The following is a 20104-nucleotide window of genomic DNA, read 5'->3' as shown; positions in this document are numbered from 1 at the left end:
TTGGGCCTTAGTCACTATTTTTAGCACTTGAATTTGTAGTTCTGCCTCGAAGCTCTTGCTCAAAAAACGACTCACCACTGGTCCCTGAGTTGGCACGTTGGTCACCATTGACTCCATTACTTTAGCAAACATTGACGAGCACATTCTGTGTGCTGGATGCTCAGGTGGACACAAAAACAAATACCACCAGGTGCAGTCTCCCCAAGAAACTTAGAGTTCCAGACAGATGAGACTTCCACACAAATAATTCTAATGAAATTCAGATCATAATAAGAAAGATGCAAACAAAACGCTCTAAAAACACAGCGAGGGACTTCCCCGGTGGCGCAGTGGTTACGAATCCGCCTGCCAATGCAGGGGACACGGGTTCGAGCCCTGGGCCGGGAAGATCCCTCACGCCACGGAGCAGCTAAGCCCGTGCGCCACAACTACTGAGCCTGCGCTCTAGAGCCCGCGAGCCACAACTATGGAGCCCACGTGCCACAACTACTGAAGCCCACGCGGCTAGAGCCCGTGCTCCGCAACGAGAAGCCACCACAATGAGAAGCCCACGCACTGCAAAGAAGAGTAGCCCCCGCTCACCTCAACTAGAGAAAGCCCGCGCACAGCAACGAAATAAATAAATAAATTTATTAAAAAAAACAAAACAAAACACAGTGAAGGAAGAAATCACTGTAGCTGGGGAGTCAGGAAGGGTGTCGGGACATCTGGGCAAAGCCCTGGGTAGCGTAAGTTTGGGAAGAGCAGAGATGGAGCAGCACATGCCAGGATGACGGGTTGTGTAAACACAGGAGTGCCGAGGACACAGAGCCCCGTCGGGCAACCGCCTGGACCCCAATTTGGGTATAGCTTTGTCTTAGGAAGTGAAGAGAGGCCTTTACAAGGAAAAGGTTCATGCACTGATAGACTTCCAAGTTCAAATAGTTATCTCTAAGGATGTTTCTAGATGTATTTGTACATTACATCCTTGGAAGAAAGTCACACATTCAGAAAAGCATGGTACCTGCCATCCTTAATGACTTCACACGTCCTATTGTTGATTTCGTTGTCCATTTTATGGCGAGCCTTGAGAGGAGAGATGGGAAAGGTTATTTTAATAATCTCAAAATGTCAAGTATTAATGCCACTTGAAAATATGCTTGCAGCAGTGAGGAGGAAGCTGCACAAAAAATCCTTACCACATCGTCCACGAGGTCTTTGATGGCCGTGATGCCCAGCACCACAAGCAAGGGCACCAGGGTGGTGTACCACGCCAGGGTCGTGATTTGAGGGATTGCCTGAAAGAGATAAAAAAGAAGGCATACGTGTGTGCCCAGGAAGGCACAGCTAACCTACAGGCAACTAATTCTAAGCTTGTTGATTCTAAGGCTAATCTCCATTATCATCCAGGCCTGCATCCTGCCGAGCAGGCATGAAAAGGTGCTGAAGCATCCAGCTAACCTTTCTCGTGCTTCTCTCTCTCTCTCTCTCTCTCTCCCTCTCTCTCTCTCTCTCCCTCTCTCTCTCTCTCTCTCTCTCTCTCTCTCTCTCTCTCTCTCTCTCTCTCTCTCTCTCACTTCTGGTCTCCTGGGACACAGCCCAGAGGACAGTGGCTCCTGGTCTCATTATGGCTTTCACTGGACACCAAGGAAGCTTTGTAACATGATATCTAAGAGGGAAATGCTCTAAACCTTTTGTGAAAGTCATAATTAACAAGGGGCAGGCACTTTAGGGTCCCAGGGAGAGGTAGTCCTTTAACTTTTAGGGAATGCATACAGCAGGCTCTACGCTGCTGGTTGTTCAGCAGTGGTCTCTGAGGGTCCCATGATGGAGGCAAAAATGGCAGTAGATAGTGGCTGGCTCTGGATTGGGTGGGGCATCTTTGGGACCATTAGAAGAAAGTGCTTCCTTCATGGTCCTTGCTATCGGTCTAGCCAAGAAAGAGGGTGGCCTTGCAGAAAGCCTCACATCCATCAAGATGGCCATCAAGTTGGAATAAAAGATTGGGAAGCAAGTAAAGATCTCTTGCAACCATCCTATTGATCATCAGGCCATATCATGTAGTGGTTAAAATGACAAGCTTTGGAGTCAAACTCCTGGATCCAAGTCCTACCCAGCCTTGCCACATAGGGTGATAGGACTTGAAGCAAGTTTCTCTACCTCACCAGGCTTCAGTTCTTCTCTGCAAATTGAAGGTTATGATAGTACTTAACGAGCACAAGAATTAAGTGAAGTAACAGTGCAAGGAAAGGGCTGTCTAAGGCTATTACTAGTTCCCTAATTTGGATCACTGTACCTTCAGAAAAGATAATTAGGGGATGGTTAGAAGAGAGAAAGCTCATTTCCCACATTATTGTCAATATGTGGAACTCCCCTTTTTCCTCTAGAAGGAAGTAAAGGGAAGGTAGCACTTTGCTCTCCAGATAAGTGAATTCCTTGCCACGATTAAGATAAAAAAAAAAAAAAAAAAAAAAAACCTCAAGAAAAAATTAGGCCTTTCCAGTAGTGTAAAACCAGTTCACAAAAATAATTTGAGAATTATGACCAAAATACTAATAAAAATCAACAACATTTTGGCATCTAAATAAAAAAATAAAGGCCAACCATGAAAAAATGGATTTAATTTTAAGGTACGATTATTTTATAAAGTGAAGATTTTAACTTTACTCACTTCAGGGAAACCAGTTTTACCATTGACATCAGTAGGAAATTGAATTTTTTAAAATACAGAATTAAAATAACATTTCCGTTTGCTCCCATTCTCTGTTCATTTAACACTGTTGAGCTGGTTCTGTCTATAAGGCACTTTCCCTTACGTGCAGAGCTCAGACGTCCATATAGAAAACTTTCAAGATTACTCACATTTTATATGCAACTTAAACAATAACAACCTGAATGTTATTAAGTCACCATAATTCAGAACAGATTTAAGATATCAAAGGGTATTACCTGTAAGATAAGAAGGACCAGGAAATAGAAATTGGCTGCTCTCTTAAACTGCTCAAACAAATTCATTGGTAGAAAGGTAAATGCATTATACTTGTATGTTCTAATTGCATTATTCTGTTGGAAAAAATGAGAAAGTCATTCTAAACAATGCCACACACTTAACACAGTGTCACAATGTATATACACCTGCAAAAATCACTAAGCCCTGTGGCCTACAGGGACCAAGGACGTAATCTGTCAGAAAGATACTGAGATTCCCTTTAAGCTTTTACTTCTAAATGGGCCTCAAAATGACCCCTTGGAGGCTTATGTCAGAGACAGTAACAAGACGCAGACATTTCACCTCAAAGGTCTCTGTGGCAAATCCAACTGTGACCAAATGGATCCTGCTGCGGGGTCCCTTGACCCCTTAGAGCCTCCTTGAAAATGGGGCAAAGATGGGAAGAAAATGGGAGACGTCAACATGGGGGGAAAAGGAACATTCTTTTACTTAAGAGGGATGGAGGCTGTGTAAGAAAAAGAAACGGGTGTGGTTGAGTTGTGTGCCCCGAAAGATATGCTCAAGTCCTGACCCCGATACCTGTGATGGTCATCTTATTTGGAAATAGAGTGTTTGCAGATGTAATCACGTTACAGTGAAGTCATGCTGGATTAAGGTGGCCCTAATCCAATGACTGCTGGCCTTAGTAGAGAAAAATTGGGCAAAGACACAGAAACACACAGGGAGGCTGTGTGAAGACAGAGGCAGAGATTGGAGTGATGCGTCTACAAACCAAGGAACACCACGGATTGTCAGCCAGAAGCCACAGGAGAAGTTTGGAACAGATTCTCCCTCAGATGCTCCAGAAGGAACCAACCTTGCTGACACCTTGATTTTAAACTTCTGACCCCTTGAATTGTAAGAGAATTAATTTCTGTTGACTTAAACCACCCAAGTGGTAGTACTTTGTTAGAGCAGTCCTAGGGATCTAACAGACAAACATTTCAGCCCAGACGTAATGGGGGTTCTTTATATTTCAATGATAATAAGCATTTTTGAGGTGAAAATATCTTCAAAGTCTCTAAATCCATCACAGGCAGAGAGGGGGAAATAAGTTACTAAGATTCCTTTTGAATTCTTATTACTGTCAAAAACAAGGCTTCTGTGATATTACTGTAAATTCTTTTATAAAATATTTTTAAAAGAGCTTTGTACATACAGAGGGGAAATTTCAATCTACACAATTTTGTTTTGTTTTAAGCCACCCCCATACACCCTTAAGGTAGTTAATCTTAGTGTGATGAATAAAAATGACATTCCAGGAATCTAAAATATGACACAAGTGAACCTGTCTAGGAAACAGAAACAGACTCACAGACCTAGAGAACAGACTTGTGGTTGCCAAGGGGAATGGAGTGAGAGTTTGGGGTTAGCAGATTCAAACTATTATATATAGGATGGATAAACAACAAGGACCTACTGTATAGCACAGGGAACTATAGTCAATATCCTGTGATAAACCACAATGGAAAAGAATTTTTAAAAGAATGTATACATATATATATATAACTGAATCACTTCGCTGTTCAGCAGAAATTAACACAACATTGTAAATCAACTATACTTCCATTTAAAAATTGACATTCTAGAGAACTAATGATGATTATCAGTAGCCCCAGGCCACGGGTTACCTGGAAGGCAGGTGTCACACAAAGCCAGTAAGCATGATGGCTATTGGGAAAAACTGGCTTTTACTAAAATTAATTTAGGAAGTTAAAATCAACTTACCTGATATTTGCTCTCCTTAATACAAAAGAACTTTGTGTTCATAAAATGAGGTTGTTCGTGGAAGTTTCGATCATTTGCTTTGACTTGCCATGTACAATCTTTAAAAAAGAAAGAGAAAAAAGTCCATCAAGTAGAAAATTCGCATGTTGCTATGGGTTGAATTATGTCCTTCCTAGATTCACACACTGAAGCCCTAACCCCATCCTGTACCTCAGAATATGACCTTATTTGGAAATAGTCACTGCAGATACAATTAAGTTAAAGTGGGGTCATTAGAGTGGACCCTAATCCAATATGACTGCTGTCCTTATGACAAAAGAAAATTGGGACAGAGATACCCATAGAGGGAAGACAGTGTGAAGTCACAGGTAGAAGACAGCCACTTACAAGCCAAGGAGAAAGAGGCCTGGAACAGATCTTTCCCTCACAGCCCTCAAAAGGAATCAACACCGCAACACTTTGATCTCAGACTTCTCGCCTCCAGAACTGTGAGACAAGAAATATCTGCCGTTCAAGCCGCCCAGTTTATGGTACTTTGTTAGGGCAGCCTGAGCAAACCAATGACCATGTTGTAACTGGACCCACTGTTCATAGAACATTCGATTCTAAAAGAGAAATCCTCATTTAAACATGGCCCGAACAAAAATCCCAGAGCTCTACAAAGTGACAGCTAAATTATTACTTCAAACTCATTTACTTGGTTTGTAAAATGTATAACCCATTACATATTTAGTGAATGAATAAATCAAAGAAAAAGGGTATCGCCGACGAATTCAACACTTTTGAGTCCTGATCATAGATCGGGGTTGTGCACGGCTTTATCCTGATGGCCAGCATCTGCTGCTGTCTTTCTAAGTTCATTCCAGGCACTTAATGTCACATCTACCACTCAATTGCCAGTTCTAAATTCCAGGGAACTTTAGAAAGCCCTCGGCTTCTCTGTTGCTAGAGGGAACAACTCTCAGGCGATAGGTTCCCATAAAACCTCTGACAGGCTGGAAGGACCCTCCAAGGACATGCTTGCCGACCTTCTGAATGAACAGGAAAGGTAAAGTTCACAAACAGTGAGATATAGCTTATCTCCAGCCTGATTCCTTTCCATCTCAGTGGTGGAGTCCAGCTCCTAATGGAAATTTCAGCCAAAGGGGCCTTCCAACCTAGAGATGACTAGCCTGGCAGTCAGGCTACAGTTGTAGGGAAGAAATTTCCACCCACCTGTTCTGTCTTTGCCCATCTGCTCTTGACTTCTACTGTCCCATGATGTATGGCTCTAAAGGGAACATTTGTTCAGTGCTTAGTAGGTGCCAGGCATCATGCCAAGTAGTTAATATCTCAGTTTTACAGCTGAGGAAACGGAGGCAGAGACAGGATTCAGGGGGAGAATCAGAATTCAAAGTGTGGCAGTCTGACCCCCAAGCCAACCTCTCCATCCACCTCGCTCTACTGACTGGACTTTCTTTTGTGATTTATGCTACAAACCACCATGAGAACTGCCTTGTTAGTGAGCAGACTTTTGGGGGGGGGGGTCACTTATCAGTATAGGGTCAACCTTTCCACTGTTACCTAATATCAGGCTGTGCTTCTTCTCCTAACAGGAAGGCATAAGCTGTCACCGCTATGAAAGCTCAAGACAAGGATATTATAACTTAGGAAGAAAAGCTCAGGAAGCACCTTTCTGGCATAAGGTCCCCCACTGACTGTGTGTTGGAACATGCACGTGAGATGAACTTCCCTTGTGTGACACACACGAGAGTGGGTGAACCAGGTGTTGTTTGTTTTTTTTTTTCCCACATTACTCTTTTTTTAACTTTTATTTTATTTTTTGTATTTTGGCTACACTGTGTGGCATGTGGGATGGTTGCCGGACCAGGGGTCGAACCCAGGCCTCCGCAGTGAAAGCGCCGAATCCTAACCACTGGGCCACCAGGGAACTCCCATGAACCAGGTCTTGATGAGCTCCTCCTCCTTCTACTGACAAAGAAGGGGGATCAACAACTCGTGAGACACTCTTTTTGGAGATGGGATTATATTAAAGAACATTTACAAGTAAAGGATTATAAGATTATCAATCTTATGACTACAATTATAAAAATTTAAATATGCTTTAGAAAAAAGCATATTTCATTTTTTAATGCTTCATTTTCTAGACTTTTACTTCAAAGAAAGTACGTATAATACTGCAAAAGGAACAGTTGCGGACTACTGAAGAAAGCAAATAATTAACCTTATGACTTTAAAAACCACTATACCATTATTGAAAATTTCTCTTGCATCATTTGGGCTGCCATTCATTGGGTAATCATAACTGTTATGTCATTACAAATGGAAATGTTCTAAGCATATTTTTAGCTTACATGCAATATTACCAAAGGGGAAAATTTAAATGGAACAACACGACAGCTCCTAAGGGCTGTTAGAATGTGCGCAATCAGAACATTTCTTTTCGACTGAAAAAGGAGATCGAAATGAAAGTAGGTAAAAAAAAAAGATATTTTATAGGGTAATCTTGAATCCATTCTATTTTATGGTAACTTGCAAATTTTTAAAGGTTTAATTTGGCTCCCAGATGACTTGTAACACATCCCTGGTCACCAGTGTTCTAGAATACCTCTGAGAACTGCCGTTCAAAAATTCAGGAAGGTTGAGAGGAAAAACAGACGAGATTCCTCGAGAAGGGAGACAAGACCAATGAGAAGGGATAAAATCAATCTCAGAAATGCTCAAGAGGAAAGAATAAGCTGCCCTGTTAATGAGTTGGATTCTTCGTCCCCCTTGTGGCTCTTTAAATTTGCTTCATAATTAAGTCCTGCAGCCAGTGGTTCCCCTGTCTCAGCACAACCCCCTCATTCCCCAGCCCAGTTTGAACTGGATGCCTCAGATAGAGGGTAGTATCTGACCTCAAGTAGGGGCAGTGAAGGGTCTGCTAGAAATGACCTTGGTCTCTTAATTTTACAGTCTGAATAACACGTTGGGGAGCTTGGAGAAAGTAACTAGTGTCTTCGTCTACAATATACCGAGCTTAACCACAGAAGCATTTGTAGTTAACTTCAGAAATCTGATTGCAGTCAAGTAATCAATAACCCTATTTCTAACAAGGTTCCTTGTTTGGCCTAATTCAGACAAATCAGCAGGCAAAGAAATTGATTCCTTTTCCTGATACTTTCCTGAGTTTCACGCTAATTGCTTGAGGAATATTTCAATCAGAGACCATAAAGAAAGTGAAACGTGTTCTGTGGTCAAATACATTTGCAAAACACAGCAGCCTACATCCCTCCCTTGGATATTCAATAGACCCACTGGTGTATTAAAGGCTCTGAGAAGTCCTGTAGTAAAGAAACATTTAATTTTATTTAATTCAATCTTTTCAAAGTTAATGTGACCACAGGCACATTTTTAACAATCACAGAACACCTATTAATATGGTTTGAGAAATGCTGTGCTAAAGCACATGCCTTTAGGAAAGGTAGCAAAATGACACTTGGAAATTTGTGGTTTTGATCAAACATTTACTAGGTACCCAATTAAAACAGAGAACCTTACCGGACACTTGGACCACAAGGCTAATTTACAGAAAAAGTAGGAATCTTGCCCCATTTTCTAGAATGGAAATATTGACCAAGAAAAGAGAAGAAGTAATACACTCACCAGCAAAAAATTCACCTTCACCATATGACCCTTTGGTTAAAAGCTAGAGAGAAATCAGCTAACAAAGGTTGTGCCTAATAAAATCATCAATGTATGTTGCATTTACCATCAGCCAGCTGTGGCTCAAAAATCATTGGGTAAACATGTATTTAATGCATGTAAATATGGCTACATGATGTTGGGTGTTCCCAGGGTCATCAAGTCCTTTGATCATCACCATCCAGCAAAGAAAGTCAGCTTCGCCTGGCCTCTCATCCTCTCACAGCTGATTCTGAACTCTTGATTTATAGACAACTCTGCAACCAAAAAGTTGCATTGGTTGGTACAAGCTGCAGCAAACTAGCAGAGTTAAACAATCAAAAGTTTAGTGTCAGAAAAGAAAAAAACAAACAACCCAAGAGAGAAATGGGTAAAGGACAAATAGACCATTCATACACAGGGAAATTCAATGGCTCTTAAATACGTGAAAGGAGACTCAAGTTCATCAAAAAAGAAGTACAATTCTTCAGTTACGTACCCATTTTTATCCTATAATGGCAAAATAAACAGGCCCTCTTAGGTGGTCTCTGCGGAGAGCAATTTGGCCATATCTATCAAACTTTAACACAGACACACGTGCTGAGTGAGTGTATATATACTCTTGGATAAAGAAACAACATATCTCAGGGCTATTCAATGCATCCTTGTTTATCAGAAAGATTAGAAACAACCTAAATACCACCAAGAGCAGCTGGCTAAACATCCACACAGTGAAAGCCTATGTGGTCTGCAAAAAAGAATGAGGTACCTTTATGTGTACTGATAGGGAAGATCTTCAAATTACACTAAGTGATAGAAGCAGGGAGTATCTACCATGCTTTAAGCCATGTGACATACAGGATGAATGCACAATAGGAATGCATGCATGCACACACACTTGCACACATGTGATTATGGGTATGTGTATCTATGGGTATATAAGGGCTTATGTTTGTAAGTATTCTTTGCGCAAGGAGTGTGTGTATATCTCCGGAAGGACATACGAGAAATTGGTAACAGCGGCTTCTTTCTGGGAAAGGAAATCGCATGGCTGAGACACAGAAGAGGCAGGGAGGGAGACTTCATTTTCATTCTGTACCCTTTTATCATCAGCTCTATGTACATGTATTACCTTTGGAAAAAAATATGTTTGCAGTTCAATTCCTTCCCTTCATAGGTTTACATATAAATCAAATATGTAAGTTGCTTGACTTTCTTATGCTCATTTTGCCATTATGTTTAATATTTTTTAAAAATATTATTCTAAAGGCAGTGGGATGGTGGGTGGGAATAAATCAAGAGAAGAGAATACAGGAAAAGATGGAAACCTATGCAGTCACAGGTAAAAACCACATCTACATTGAACAATGAGTAAATCTTAAAAATATCTCAGAATAAAGTCACACACACACACACACATATACAAATACATACTGCATTCCATTCCAAATCATTCCAAGTGTCTGATTCCATTTATACACAAAGTTTGAAAACATGAAAAACTAAACTGCAGTGTTTAGGGATATATATGTAGGTGGTAAAACCATAAAGGAAATCAAGGGAGTTATTACTATAAAAATGAGGATGGAGGTTACCTCTGAGGAGGGAGCAGGAAGGGGTGGGTAGGACGGACTCGGGTGGGGCTTCAGGGGCCCCAGCAATGTTCCTGTGCTGGACCTGGGTGGTACTTACACATGTGCTCACTTAATAATGATCTGTTAAACTATGTATTTGTTTTCTATGCACTTTTCAGTATTTCAAAATACAGGAAAAGTAGATCCAAAAAGAGGCAAGAATAAAAGTAGTGACAGAAGGGAACTAGCCCAGGATGCTGACAATGGCCAGAACTCAGAACAGGTGAATGAGAGGAGCAATGACCCAACAGTGAGCCAGGCCAAGTTCTCCTGGGGGCTCGGGTTGGACATGACCTGGAGGGAGTCAAGTTGGAGGGGGAAGCAGATGGTACTGAGAAAAGTGTGTCCTGTCCACACCCAGCCCTGCTGCTAGGAGGGGCTCTACCTCTCTCAGGTCACGAATGCATATCGGTCACTGAGCTATATATGCGCTGGGTCCTTCCATTCTAAACTGGGTCCAGAACCATCAACAGGCCACAAGGGGTAGAACAGAAGGTGAGATTTAACAAATCATGAGATCAACCCTGCCTGGGAAAGTGAACAAAGTTCCTCCCCCTGGTGTCTTGGATTCTGGTCTTCCTAGATTAGGCTCTACCTCCAATGTACACTCATAGTCTCTAGAACATATAGATGGAGAAAACACAGGTCAGCTGTAATCATGACATGTCTTGTAGCAGTGGTTCACAGAGTGAGGGTTCCAGACCAGTGACAGCAGCATCACCTGAGAACTTGTTAAAAATGCCAGTTCTCAGGCACTACCCCAGAACTGTCATATCAGAACTTCCAGGCATGGGCCCGACAAAGTGTTTTCACAAGCCTCCCCAGGTGATTCGCACACACACTCAAGTTTGAGAACCACTAATTTAAAATAAGGTAGAACTAGGGGTTAGCAGATGCAAACTATTACATATAGAAGGGATAAACAACAGGGTCCTGCTGTATAGCACAGGGAACTATATTCAGTATCTTGAGATAAACCATAATGGAAAAGAATACGAAAAAGAATATATATATATATATACACACACACACACACACACGTATGTATGTGTAACTGAGTCACTGCTGTACAGCAGAAATTAACACAACACTGTAAATCAACTATACTTCAATTTAGAAAAAAGCAAAAAACAAAATAAGGTAGAACTAGAACTCATTTCAATGGAAACCATCTCTCCATCAGACACAATCCCTACCTTGAGGAGCCCACTGTCTCTCCTTGGGAGGCGGCAGAGATACCTAAGCACGTACAGGAGTGAAGACAATGTATAATGTGGAAGAAAATGTAAGGAAAGAGCTAAGCCCTTGGCAGGACAGGAATTCTAAGTAGCAGCAGTGAATCCAGCCAGTCTGTGGTGGCGTCAAGAGGTACCTTTTTGGAAGAGGTACCTCTTGAGTGGACTCTTAAAAGCTACCCCCAAATCATGCCTGTACAGGGAGAGGAGAGGGGTGAAGGGCATTCCAGGCATAAATACAACAGCAGTGGCCAAAGCACAAAGGCAGAAAACAGCCTAGCCTGGGTTCACATGTGAAGAGCTGGGTGTCAGGGGACCACAGGAAAGACAGGAGATGAGCTGAGAGCCAGTGTATTGAGGGGGCCTGGTACGGCAAGCAGAGGGCAGGGGAGATCCACCGGGGGCTTCAGGATGGGAGTGGCACGGCCAGACCGTGGTTTGCCCAGGTCACAGTAGGAGCAGTGCACAGGATACAGTTGAAGGGAAGAAGTCTAAAGGCAGAAGACAACTGCAGTCATGGAAGGGAGAGTTGATGAGAGTCCGACCCAGGGCTAAGGGGACAGAAATGGGGAGAAGACAGATTCAAGAGCTATAGGACAGCTGACTAAATGTGGGCGAGAAAGAATGGGGAATAAAAATGAAATCAGGAGAAAGACAAACAGCATATGATATCACTTAAATGTGGAATCTAAAAAAATGATACAAATGAACTTATTCACTAGACAGAAATAGACTCACAGACATAGAGACAAACCTGTGGTTATCAAAGGGGGAAGGTGGGGGAGGGATAAATTGGGAATTTGGGATTAACAGATACACACTACTATATATAAAATAGATAACCAACAAGGACCAACTGTATAGCACAGGGAACCATATTCAATAATTTGTATTGTAATAACTTATAATGGAAAAGAATCTGAAAAATAATATGTATACATACATATCTGAATCACTTTGCTGTACATCTGAAACATTGTAAATCAACTATATACTTCAATAAAAATATATATAAATTAAAAAAATAAAATAAAAATGAGAAAAAAGTGACCCCAGGATCCTAGTTTGGGTGACTGGATGAACAGAGGTGCCACAGATGAGCTAGAGAACTTAAGAGGTATCCATCTAGTTGGGGAGACAATGCATTTTCAGATCTGGTGAACTGAAGACCCCCATAGGACACAAGGGTGGAAACGTCCATCCAGGAGCTGTAGAAACCAAACTGGAACTCCAGGCTGAGGTTCAGGTCAAAGATACAGATTTGAAGGTCCTCAACACTCAAGACGTTAGTTGAAATCATGAGAGTGAATGGATTACATAGGAAGGGAGTATGGAGGCAGAACAGTGAGCCAAGAGCAGAGAGTTATGTAAGTACTGGGTGGAGGGGGAGGAAGCCGTGAAAGAGACTTCAAGGCTCAGGGAGAAATCAGGAGAATGGGGGGTAACAGAAGTGAGAGGGCACAGGCAGGAGGGGCAAGTAGCGAGCTGCCCGGTAAGAAAGGGCATAGATGCCCAATGATTTGGTGATCACAAAACCACACTGGTGACCTGATTGAAATACATTTCTTCTGGATGAGAAACTAAAGGGGAGCTGAGCTCATTAGGAGGTGTTTTTTAGGAGGGGGAGACTGAAGGGGCCAGGAGAGAGGGCGTTAGGAAACAGGAAGAGAGGGGATGGCTGATGGTAGGGGAGCATAGAGCAGGCAGGATGGCTCCAAGGTGAGGGGCAGAGAAGGATGAGCGAGGGTTTGAAGAGCTTTGAGTTTCTTGACTTACAAAGCATCCTCCGGAGAGTGGTGACAGTTTGAAAAGCTTTTGAGAAAATGGGAGAGGCACTAAGTATGGGCAGGTAAGAGGCTAGAGTCAAGATTTTATCGAGTTTATCTGCTTGATTATGTGGTGTTTGTAGCATTCAGCTCTGTTGCTCCCCATTCCCACCACCAAGTAAAAGAAAAAAAGAAACTCAAAAACTGATAGACTGAGGGCAAAGCAAAAGGCCAAATGCTGCTGTTTGCTTGTGGAAAAAAAAAGAAAAAACACACAACTTCACTCTTGTTCACACTTGCTACTGAAGGTGTGGACCAGGTGTATCACCTAACATCCGGTTAGAAATGCACAATTTCAGGCCATGCTCCAGACCTGGCACCAGAAGGGCATTTTAACAAGATCCCCAATGAATTCCTATGCACCTTGACATGGGATGAGTTGCTCTTGATTCTACTGGAATCCGGGCTTTTATCCGGATGCTCAGGGCTCCACCCCCAGGGATTTTTGCATTAGACTGGGGTGAACCCAGCAAAGGTCTCAGGTGACCTTAATCTGCAGGCGAGGTTGCTATCCACTGTTCAAGAGCAGCATTTCCCAGCCTTTCCCCTGCCTCCATCACATCCATCTGAGGGTGACAAACCCTCCTTACAGTACACCTTGTCACTGAAGCAATACACTGCAGGGTATGAGCAAGGCAGGACTTTAGATTTTGAAATAAATGCCCCTCTCCTCATTGAGAATCTTTATTCTCATGGTGCTTTCCAAACTTGAATGTGCCTACTAATCACCTGGGGTCTTTGTTAATAGATTCTGATTGGCTGATCTGGGAAGAGCCCAAGGTTCTACATTTAATCAGAACCCTCGTGAGGCCAACTGGTAGACCTTGCTTGACGAGCGGGTGCACTAGCGGATGCGATGGACTATTCTGTAATGTGAGGTTGAACCTGGTGGAATTCTCCCCTTGCCTCACTCCAGACCTACTCTATCAGCGCCTCCAGGGGCTGGGTCCAGGCACCTATGGAGTTTTAAAAGCTCCCCACGTGATTCTAATGCATCAGCAGGATTAAAACCCCCTAGAGTTAGGGACTTCCCTGGTGGCACAGTGGTTAAGAATCCGCCTGCCAATGCAGGGGACGCGGGTTCAATCCCTGGTCCGGGAAGATCCCACATGCCGCGGAGCAACTAAGCCCACGCGCCACAGCTACTGAGCCTGCGCTCTAGAGCCCGCGAGCCACAACTACTGAGCCTGCACGCCACAACTACTGAAGCCCGCATGCCTAGAGCCCGTGCTCCACAACAAGAGAAGCCACCGCAATGAGAAGCCAGCCCACTGCAACGAAGAGTAGCCCCCGCTCACCACAACTAGAGAAAGCCCATGCGCAACGAAGACCCAATGCACCCAAAAATAATATAATAATAATAATAATAATATAATAATATAATACATAATATAATAATAATATATATATATTTAAAAAACCCTAGTTAGTGTCCTCCTAAGGTGACTTCTATCATTAAACACCTACTTTAGAGACTCAGGTTCCAAAGTGGCACCAGGAAAGCAATAGCTGGGTTGGGTGTCCATGAGCAAGAGCTTCTCACTTGAGGTTCAGTCATAAATGACATTGCTCAAAAGCAAGTTCTATAAAGTGAGACAATGCAGTCTCACCACCCCCTCCGTCATTACAAATCACTCAGCCAGGAACACCCCACACAGCCTTTAGTTTACAAGCCACCAGTTCCTGTGGTGTTTTTAAGGCTGCTGTAGTGGAAGGAAATTTATGGCTGATTAGAGAAAGAAAATAAGTAGCCAAAGTAGACTCTCCACATGGGGTGTGGGTCAAAAATTCAAAATGCATCAAATTAAGTGGAAAACATAGCTCCTCAGCATGTTTCCTGGATTTCCATATTTTAATGGACTAGCTTAATCTGTTTTTTGATTCCAGATAAAAATTCATGGATGCTCTAAAGATCAACACCCTTAATTCTGTATTTTTATCTGCAGATATCACTTTCATCAGGGATCTAGCTGCCCTTGTTTTGTTGATGCCACATCTGGTCCGAATTTATGCTGTAAGAGAGAACTTCTCTCTGTGTTCTGATGCTCTTGTGGTGATATCTTTAAGCCTTAACGATTAAACACTCCACCTTAAATACTGTCGACCAATGATCGTTTCGCCCCTGAACAGAATTTTGATCAATGAAATTCTGAGTTGGAAAAGATTTTTTAAACAAATGCAGTTTTATATTTTCAAGCACAGAGAGCCACCCAACCCCGTCAAGAAGACAGGTCTTTGGGGATGGCCTCTCATGGAGAGAGAGATGTGCGTGCCTAGCCTGCCAGCTGCTCGCAGGCATGTGCTCCAGAGGTGCCTAGAAGTGGTTCTGCAAGTGGTTTAGCATCGCCTGCATGATCTTGCTCACAGTATTATTTGGCTTTCAACAAAAAACAAAAACAAAGATAAATGACACTAAAGCCTCTGTCTGAATCATCTCCAGTTCCAAAGTTGTAGAATCAGAATTATTCAGTTCTCCTGGACATTAGTCACATGTCTTTGCTAACTTCACAAGCACAGACGGTATGCAAACTGGGCGAGTGTGTACTCCAGGAGCCCAGGGTCGGGGGGTGCCTGTGTGCTTATGGAGGGGGTGGGGGCAGATGCTCACTGGAGGGGCTCCTCTCCTAAAACTGAACTCACCTCTCCCTAAGAATACACAGTCTGGGAACTAAAGTTCAGTGCTATTACGGCGTGCTTAAGAATTTAAAATTCTAACAGTTCCCAGGGAAAATGCTGCACCATTCTTGGTCATTTCTAACTACTTCATCCTATATTTCTAAGCTGCCAGCTACCCAGCAACACAAATGGAATTCCTACAAATATCCAAAACTGGTCAAGTTCAAAATAACAACCCTCTCCTTGACCTACAAGGGGCTGCCCCCACCACTACTTATCCCCACAAACAGCTCTGTTATCCACTGAGGCAGAAGGCACCTTCTAAAGGCAGCTGCAACAGTATCTCCAATCCTGCAACGTGACCTTGTTACTCCTCCATCAAGAAGAGGTGTCTTGGGGACTTCCCTGGCGGCACAGCGGTTAAGAATCCGCCCACCAATGCAGGGGACACGAGTTCGATCCCTGGTCTGGGAAGATCCCACATGCCGCGGAGCAACTAAGCCCACGCGCCACAACTACTGAGCCTGCGCTCTAGAGCCCACGAGCCACAACTACTGAGCCCGCGTGCCACAACTACTGAAGCCCGTGCGCCTAGAGCCCGTGCTCTGAAACAAGAGAAGCCACCGCAATGAGAAGCCTGCACACCACAACAAAGAGTAGCCCCTGCTCTTCGCAACTAGAGAAAGCCCGCATGCAGCAACGAAGACCCAAAGCAGCCAAAAATAAATAAAATAAAATAAATAAATTACAAAAAAAAAAAAGAAGAGGTGTTTAATTTCCTTTTCCTTGAATCAAGGCTGGCCTCAGTGACTCTTCTGTAACCAAGAGCAGGTAGCACAAGGGATGCTGCATGAATTCTGTGACCAGCTTCTACTCTGATGTCTTGGGACACTGGTTCTCCAGATGGTCCCTCTAGAATGCTCCCATGGCAGCCCAGCGTTATGCTGGGAGAAGCCCAGCCACGCGGAGGTGCTCCCACTGAAAGACCCAGTTGAGCCTTTGAGTTACCAGCTCAGATGCCAGATATAGGAGTAAAGAAGCTTCCAGATGATTCCAGGCCCCAGTCACCTCAGCTGTTCATCTCCATAGCTGAGGGCCCAGATATCCTAGAGCAGAAACAAGTCGTCTCTGCTGTGTCCTATCTGAATTCCTGACTCACAGAATCTGTGAACATCGTGAAATGGTCATTTTATGCCAATAAGTTGAGATTGTGTTTTATGTAGCAATAGATAACTGGAATATCCACTGGGCGTCTGGGGGTGGGGGGTGGGCAGCTAAGCCAGAAATTATTCCTCAGGCATCCTTTTCCCTTGACCCTCCCATCTAATGGGATTTGTGAATGTCAAATCCCTAACATATGTCATGATCTGTCCCCTTCTCTGCATCCTGGCCATCTTGGTTTTGATCCTCACTTGGATTATTATCTACTCCCTTCTCCCCACTGCTGCCAATGTAGGATTTCTAAACAAATGTATGTACCCAGTGTATATTTATTGCGTGTCTATTACATGCTCTGATGGAACAGATATGGCCTGAATTCTCATGAAGCCAACCGTCTACTGGGGAAGCTTCATCCCTACTTCACACAGTCATCCAAGGACATAATCATTAATGCCCACAGGGGTATGAAGGAAAGCGCAAGGGGCTCTGAGACCAGACAACAGGGGTCTGCTCCAGGCTGGGGCTGGGGGTCAGAGAAGGCTTCTTTAAGGAAGTGATGCCTATATCAAGCCCTGAAGGGTGAGAAGGAGACAGCCACAGAGAAGGGGTCTGCTCTGGTCGTTGGGAAGAGTGGATGGAAAGTCGTGGAGGAGGGAAAGACTTGCCTGAACCAGGGATTGAGCGTAGAACAGGGTGAATGGAACATGTGAATAAGCCTGCAGGCTGCAGGCAGCCAGCCAGCTTGGTCGGGAGAGGAAGATGGGGCCCAATCACACGGGCCCGAGCTGCCAAGGAAAGGAGATGGAATCAGATCCCAGTGCAGTGCCATCTTTTGCCACATGGAGATTGGACTGAGAGGAGGAAACATAGATACGGAGCAGCTGTGGTGGTAGGAGACTGCTGCTGCACTCTCAGCTGTGTTCTTTTCAGCCGAAACTGCTGGCATGGCTCCCTGAGGTCCTCTAGAAAGTGGCCAAACTCTTCAGCACGGCCACTGCCCCACCCCATCACTGAGCTCCAAAAATGACTCGAAGTTCCCTGAACTCTCAGCCCCTTGGAGCTTTCCTTCACGCTGCGTCGGCCTGGTAGGCCCTGAGACCACGGGGATCAATTTGCCTCTCACACTTATTCAGGACTCAGCGCAGGTGTCCTCACCTCCAGGAAGCCTTCCTTGACCAGGGAAGGCCTCTGAAGCGCTCACCTGGTTCCCTATTCATACCTCTGTTGAAGCCTCCGATGCTGTCAGTCACAAACATCCACCAAGCCTCTACGACAAATGCCCCGCAAGCCTGCTGCCCTAACACTGGCTCAGAATAAGACAGATTGGACCTTGGGTCCTTGGAGCACTTACAGATTTAGCTGGAAGATGGGTAATGTACAATCAGCATAAAATAGAAACCAGTTGTTTCTAAGTTACACTGTGATGGGTGCTGAAATGGAGGGGAGTGAGATTACACTAATCCTCTCCCCAGAGCATCCTTATTCCCCCAGGCTGAATCCCAGCTCCTCCACGTGCCGCAGGCATGCCACCCTCCCTCCTGCCACAGAGCCTCTGGATGAGGTCCCCTATTCGGGAGGCTCCTTCCTCTCCCCGCCCCTAATTAACACTTCTTTGTCTGTCACTTGACAGCACGGGCATGCCTTTCCACAAGGAAGCTTTCCCTGACCCCCATCCAGGGCAGACTCTTTTGTCACAGCTCTTGGAGCGGAACCACAGGTCAATCCATTAAAAGACCAAGTCACTGCATGCGCGAGACTTTTTTTTGCAACCTTTAGCTTTGTCCCTGTCGCTTTGTGTGTGCGTGGGTGGACTTTTCCATAACTACAGCTCTCTGTCTTCTCTGTCTGAAGACTCTTATGCCTTGCCCCCCGGCAGGTGTGCTGAACTATCGGAGACCCAGTCTAAGGTTTTATCTGAGAACCCACTGGAGCCTAGGAAAGCCTGAGGGTGGGGTCAGCATAACTGTCCACAGATTTGCAAAAAAAAGAGAAGGCTGGAGAAGCTTGTACTAACAGGAAAGGTTTATAAGATGGCAGAGGCAGGGATGACACTAAATCACCGGAAGTTTCCTTAAATATATGGGTAAACTCATTGCTGGGAAATTAACTGTTCTTCAGCCCATCCATCTCTCCATCCATCCACCCATTCATTGTGCTTAGATGTGGGGATGGAAGGATCCATTAAAATGAGTGACTCAGCAGCTTCAGCCTGGGGGGTGGTCCAGGAGAATCTGAATATCCCAAAAGGAAGTGGAAGGGTCAAGAATAAGATCTGCTGATGGAAAGATGAGAGAGGAGATGATGGGTGGGGGTGATAACAGCTAATATTTATTGAGTATTTACTGCATGCCTGAAACTGTTCTCATTCCTTTACATTTATTTTCTGACTTAATCCTCACAACCACCCAATGAAGTAAGTACTCATATCATGTCCATTTTACAGATGGGGACACTGAGGTAGAGAGAGAGGAAGTCCTTTCCTCAAGGTTACACAGCTAGAAAGTGGTGAAGCCAAGGCTGAAATCCACACAGCCCGTGCCCAGCATCCTCCCTCTTCACCACTGTGCACACTGCCTCTCAGGGTCATGTACAGAGCTGCGGTACATGAAGTGGATTAAAGGCGATTAGCTTGCCAAAGGCAGGCCTGTAGACAGAGAACAAAGGATGACCCGGAATGGGAACATTTTAAGGGTGGAAGGAAGAGTAGCCAGAAGGAAGAAGAAACAGGAGGAGTACTGAGACAAGAAGGTGTCATCACCTGCCAGGGTGGCCAGCGTTTCCTGAAGGAGAGACTTTCAAAAAGGTCAAGCGCTTCAGAGCAAACAGAGGTAGGAAGATAATGGTTGACAAAAAGCTCACTGGACTTGGCACTGGGGTTCTTGGTGATCTTTAAGAAAATGTGTCCCACGGGGAGGTGGGGCAGCCCACGGAGGGGAAGGACCGGGGGAACGGGTGGATGCGATGGTAGAAAAATGGGTTTTCAGAAGCTTGGTCATGAGAACAGGAGACAGGACAGCAGCCAGAGGCAGAAAGCAGGATTCAGGTAAGAGTTTGCTGTAGGACAGGGAAGCAGTGAGTGTATTTGTAAGCCAGCCAGCGCGGAAAGAGGGGAGAGTTAACTGACAAAGCAACGCTGCCAACAAGGCAGGACACAGCTTTCTCATTCCATCCGCAGGCTCACGAGAGCGAGCCAAGGCGCCCTAATGCAGAGCACTTATTGATTCCCAAGGACTTCATCTCTAAGCTGGTTCCTGACTGGCACAGAATTACCCA

The 20104-nt window shown here is 44.3% G+C and overlaps 1 protein-coding gene across 2 annotated transcripts in view; it reads right to left on the bottom strand.

Annotated features, from left to right (window-relative positions):
- The window catches only part of ATP8B1 (ATPase phospholipid transporting 8B1), a 108404-nt gene that overhangs the window by 37377 nt on the left and 50923 nt on the right, over positions 1 to 20104 (bottom strand). For both annotated transcript variants that reach the window (XM_061170265.1, XM_061170266.1), the window contains exons 3-6: positions 4697 to 4794; positions 2929 to 3042; positions 1179 to 1277; positions 1004 to 1065 (exon numbers count right to left, since the gene is read on the bottom strand). In XM_061170265.1, the coding sequence (XP_061026248.1) occupies positions 1004 to 1065; positions 1179 to 1277; positions 2929 to 3042; positions 4697 to 4794 (373 nt within the window). The remainder of the gene's footprint in view (positions 1 to 1003; positions 1066 to 1178; positions 1278 to 2928; positions 3043 to 4696; positions 4795 to 20104) is intronic.

Source organism: Eubalaena glacialis, chromosome 15, assembly GCF_028564815.1.
Source record: "Eubalaena glacialis isolate mEubGla1 chromosome 15, mEubGla1.1.hap2.+ XY, whole genome shotgun sequence".
NCBI classification, from domain to species: Eukaryota; Metazoa; Chordata; class Mammalia; order Artiodactyla; family Balaenidae; genus Eubalaena; species Eubalaena glacialis.
Note: the sequence above shows the minus strand (reverse complement) of the source record. Positions and strands in the feature narration are given on the sequence as shown.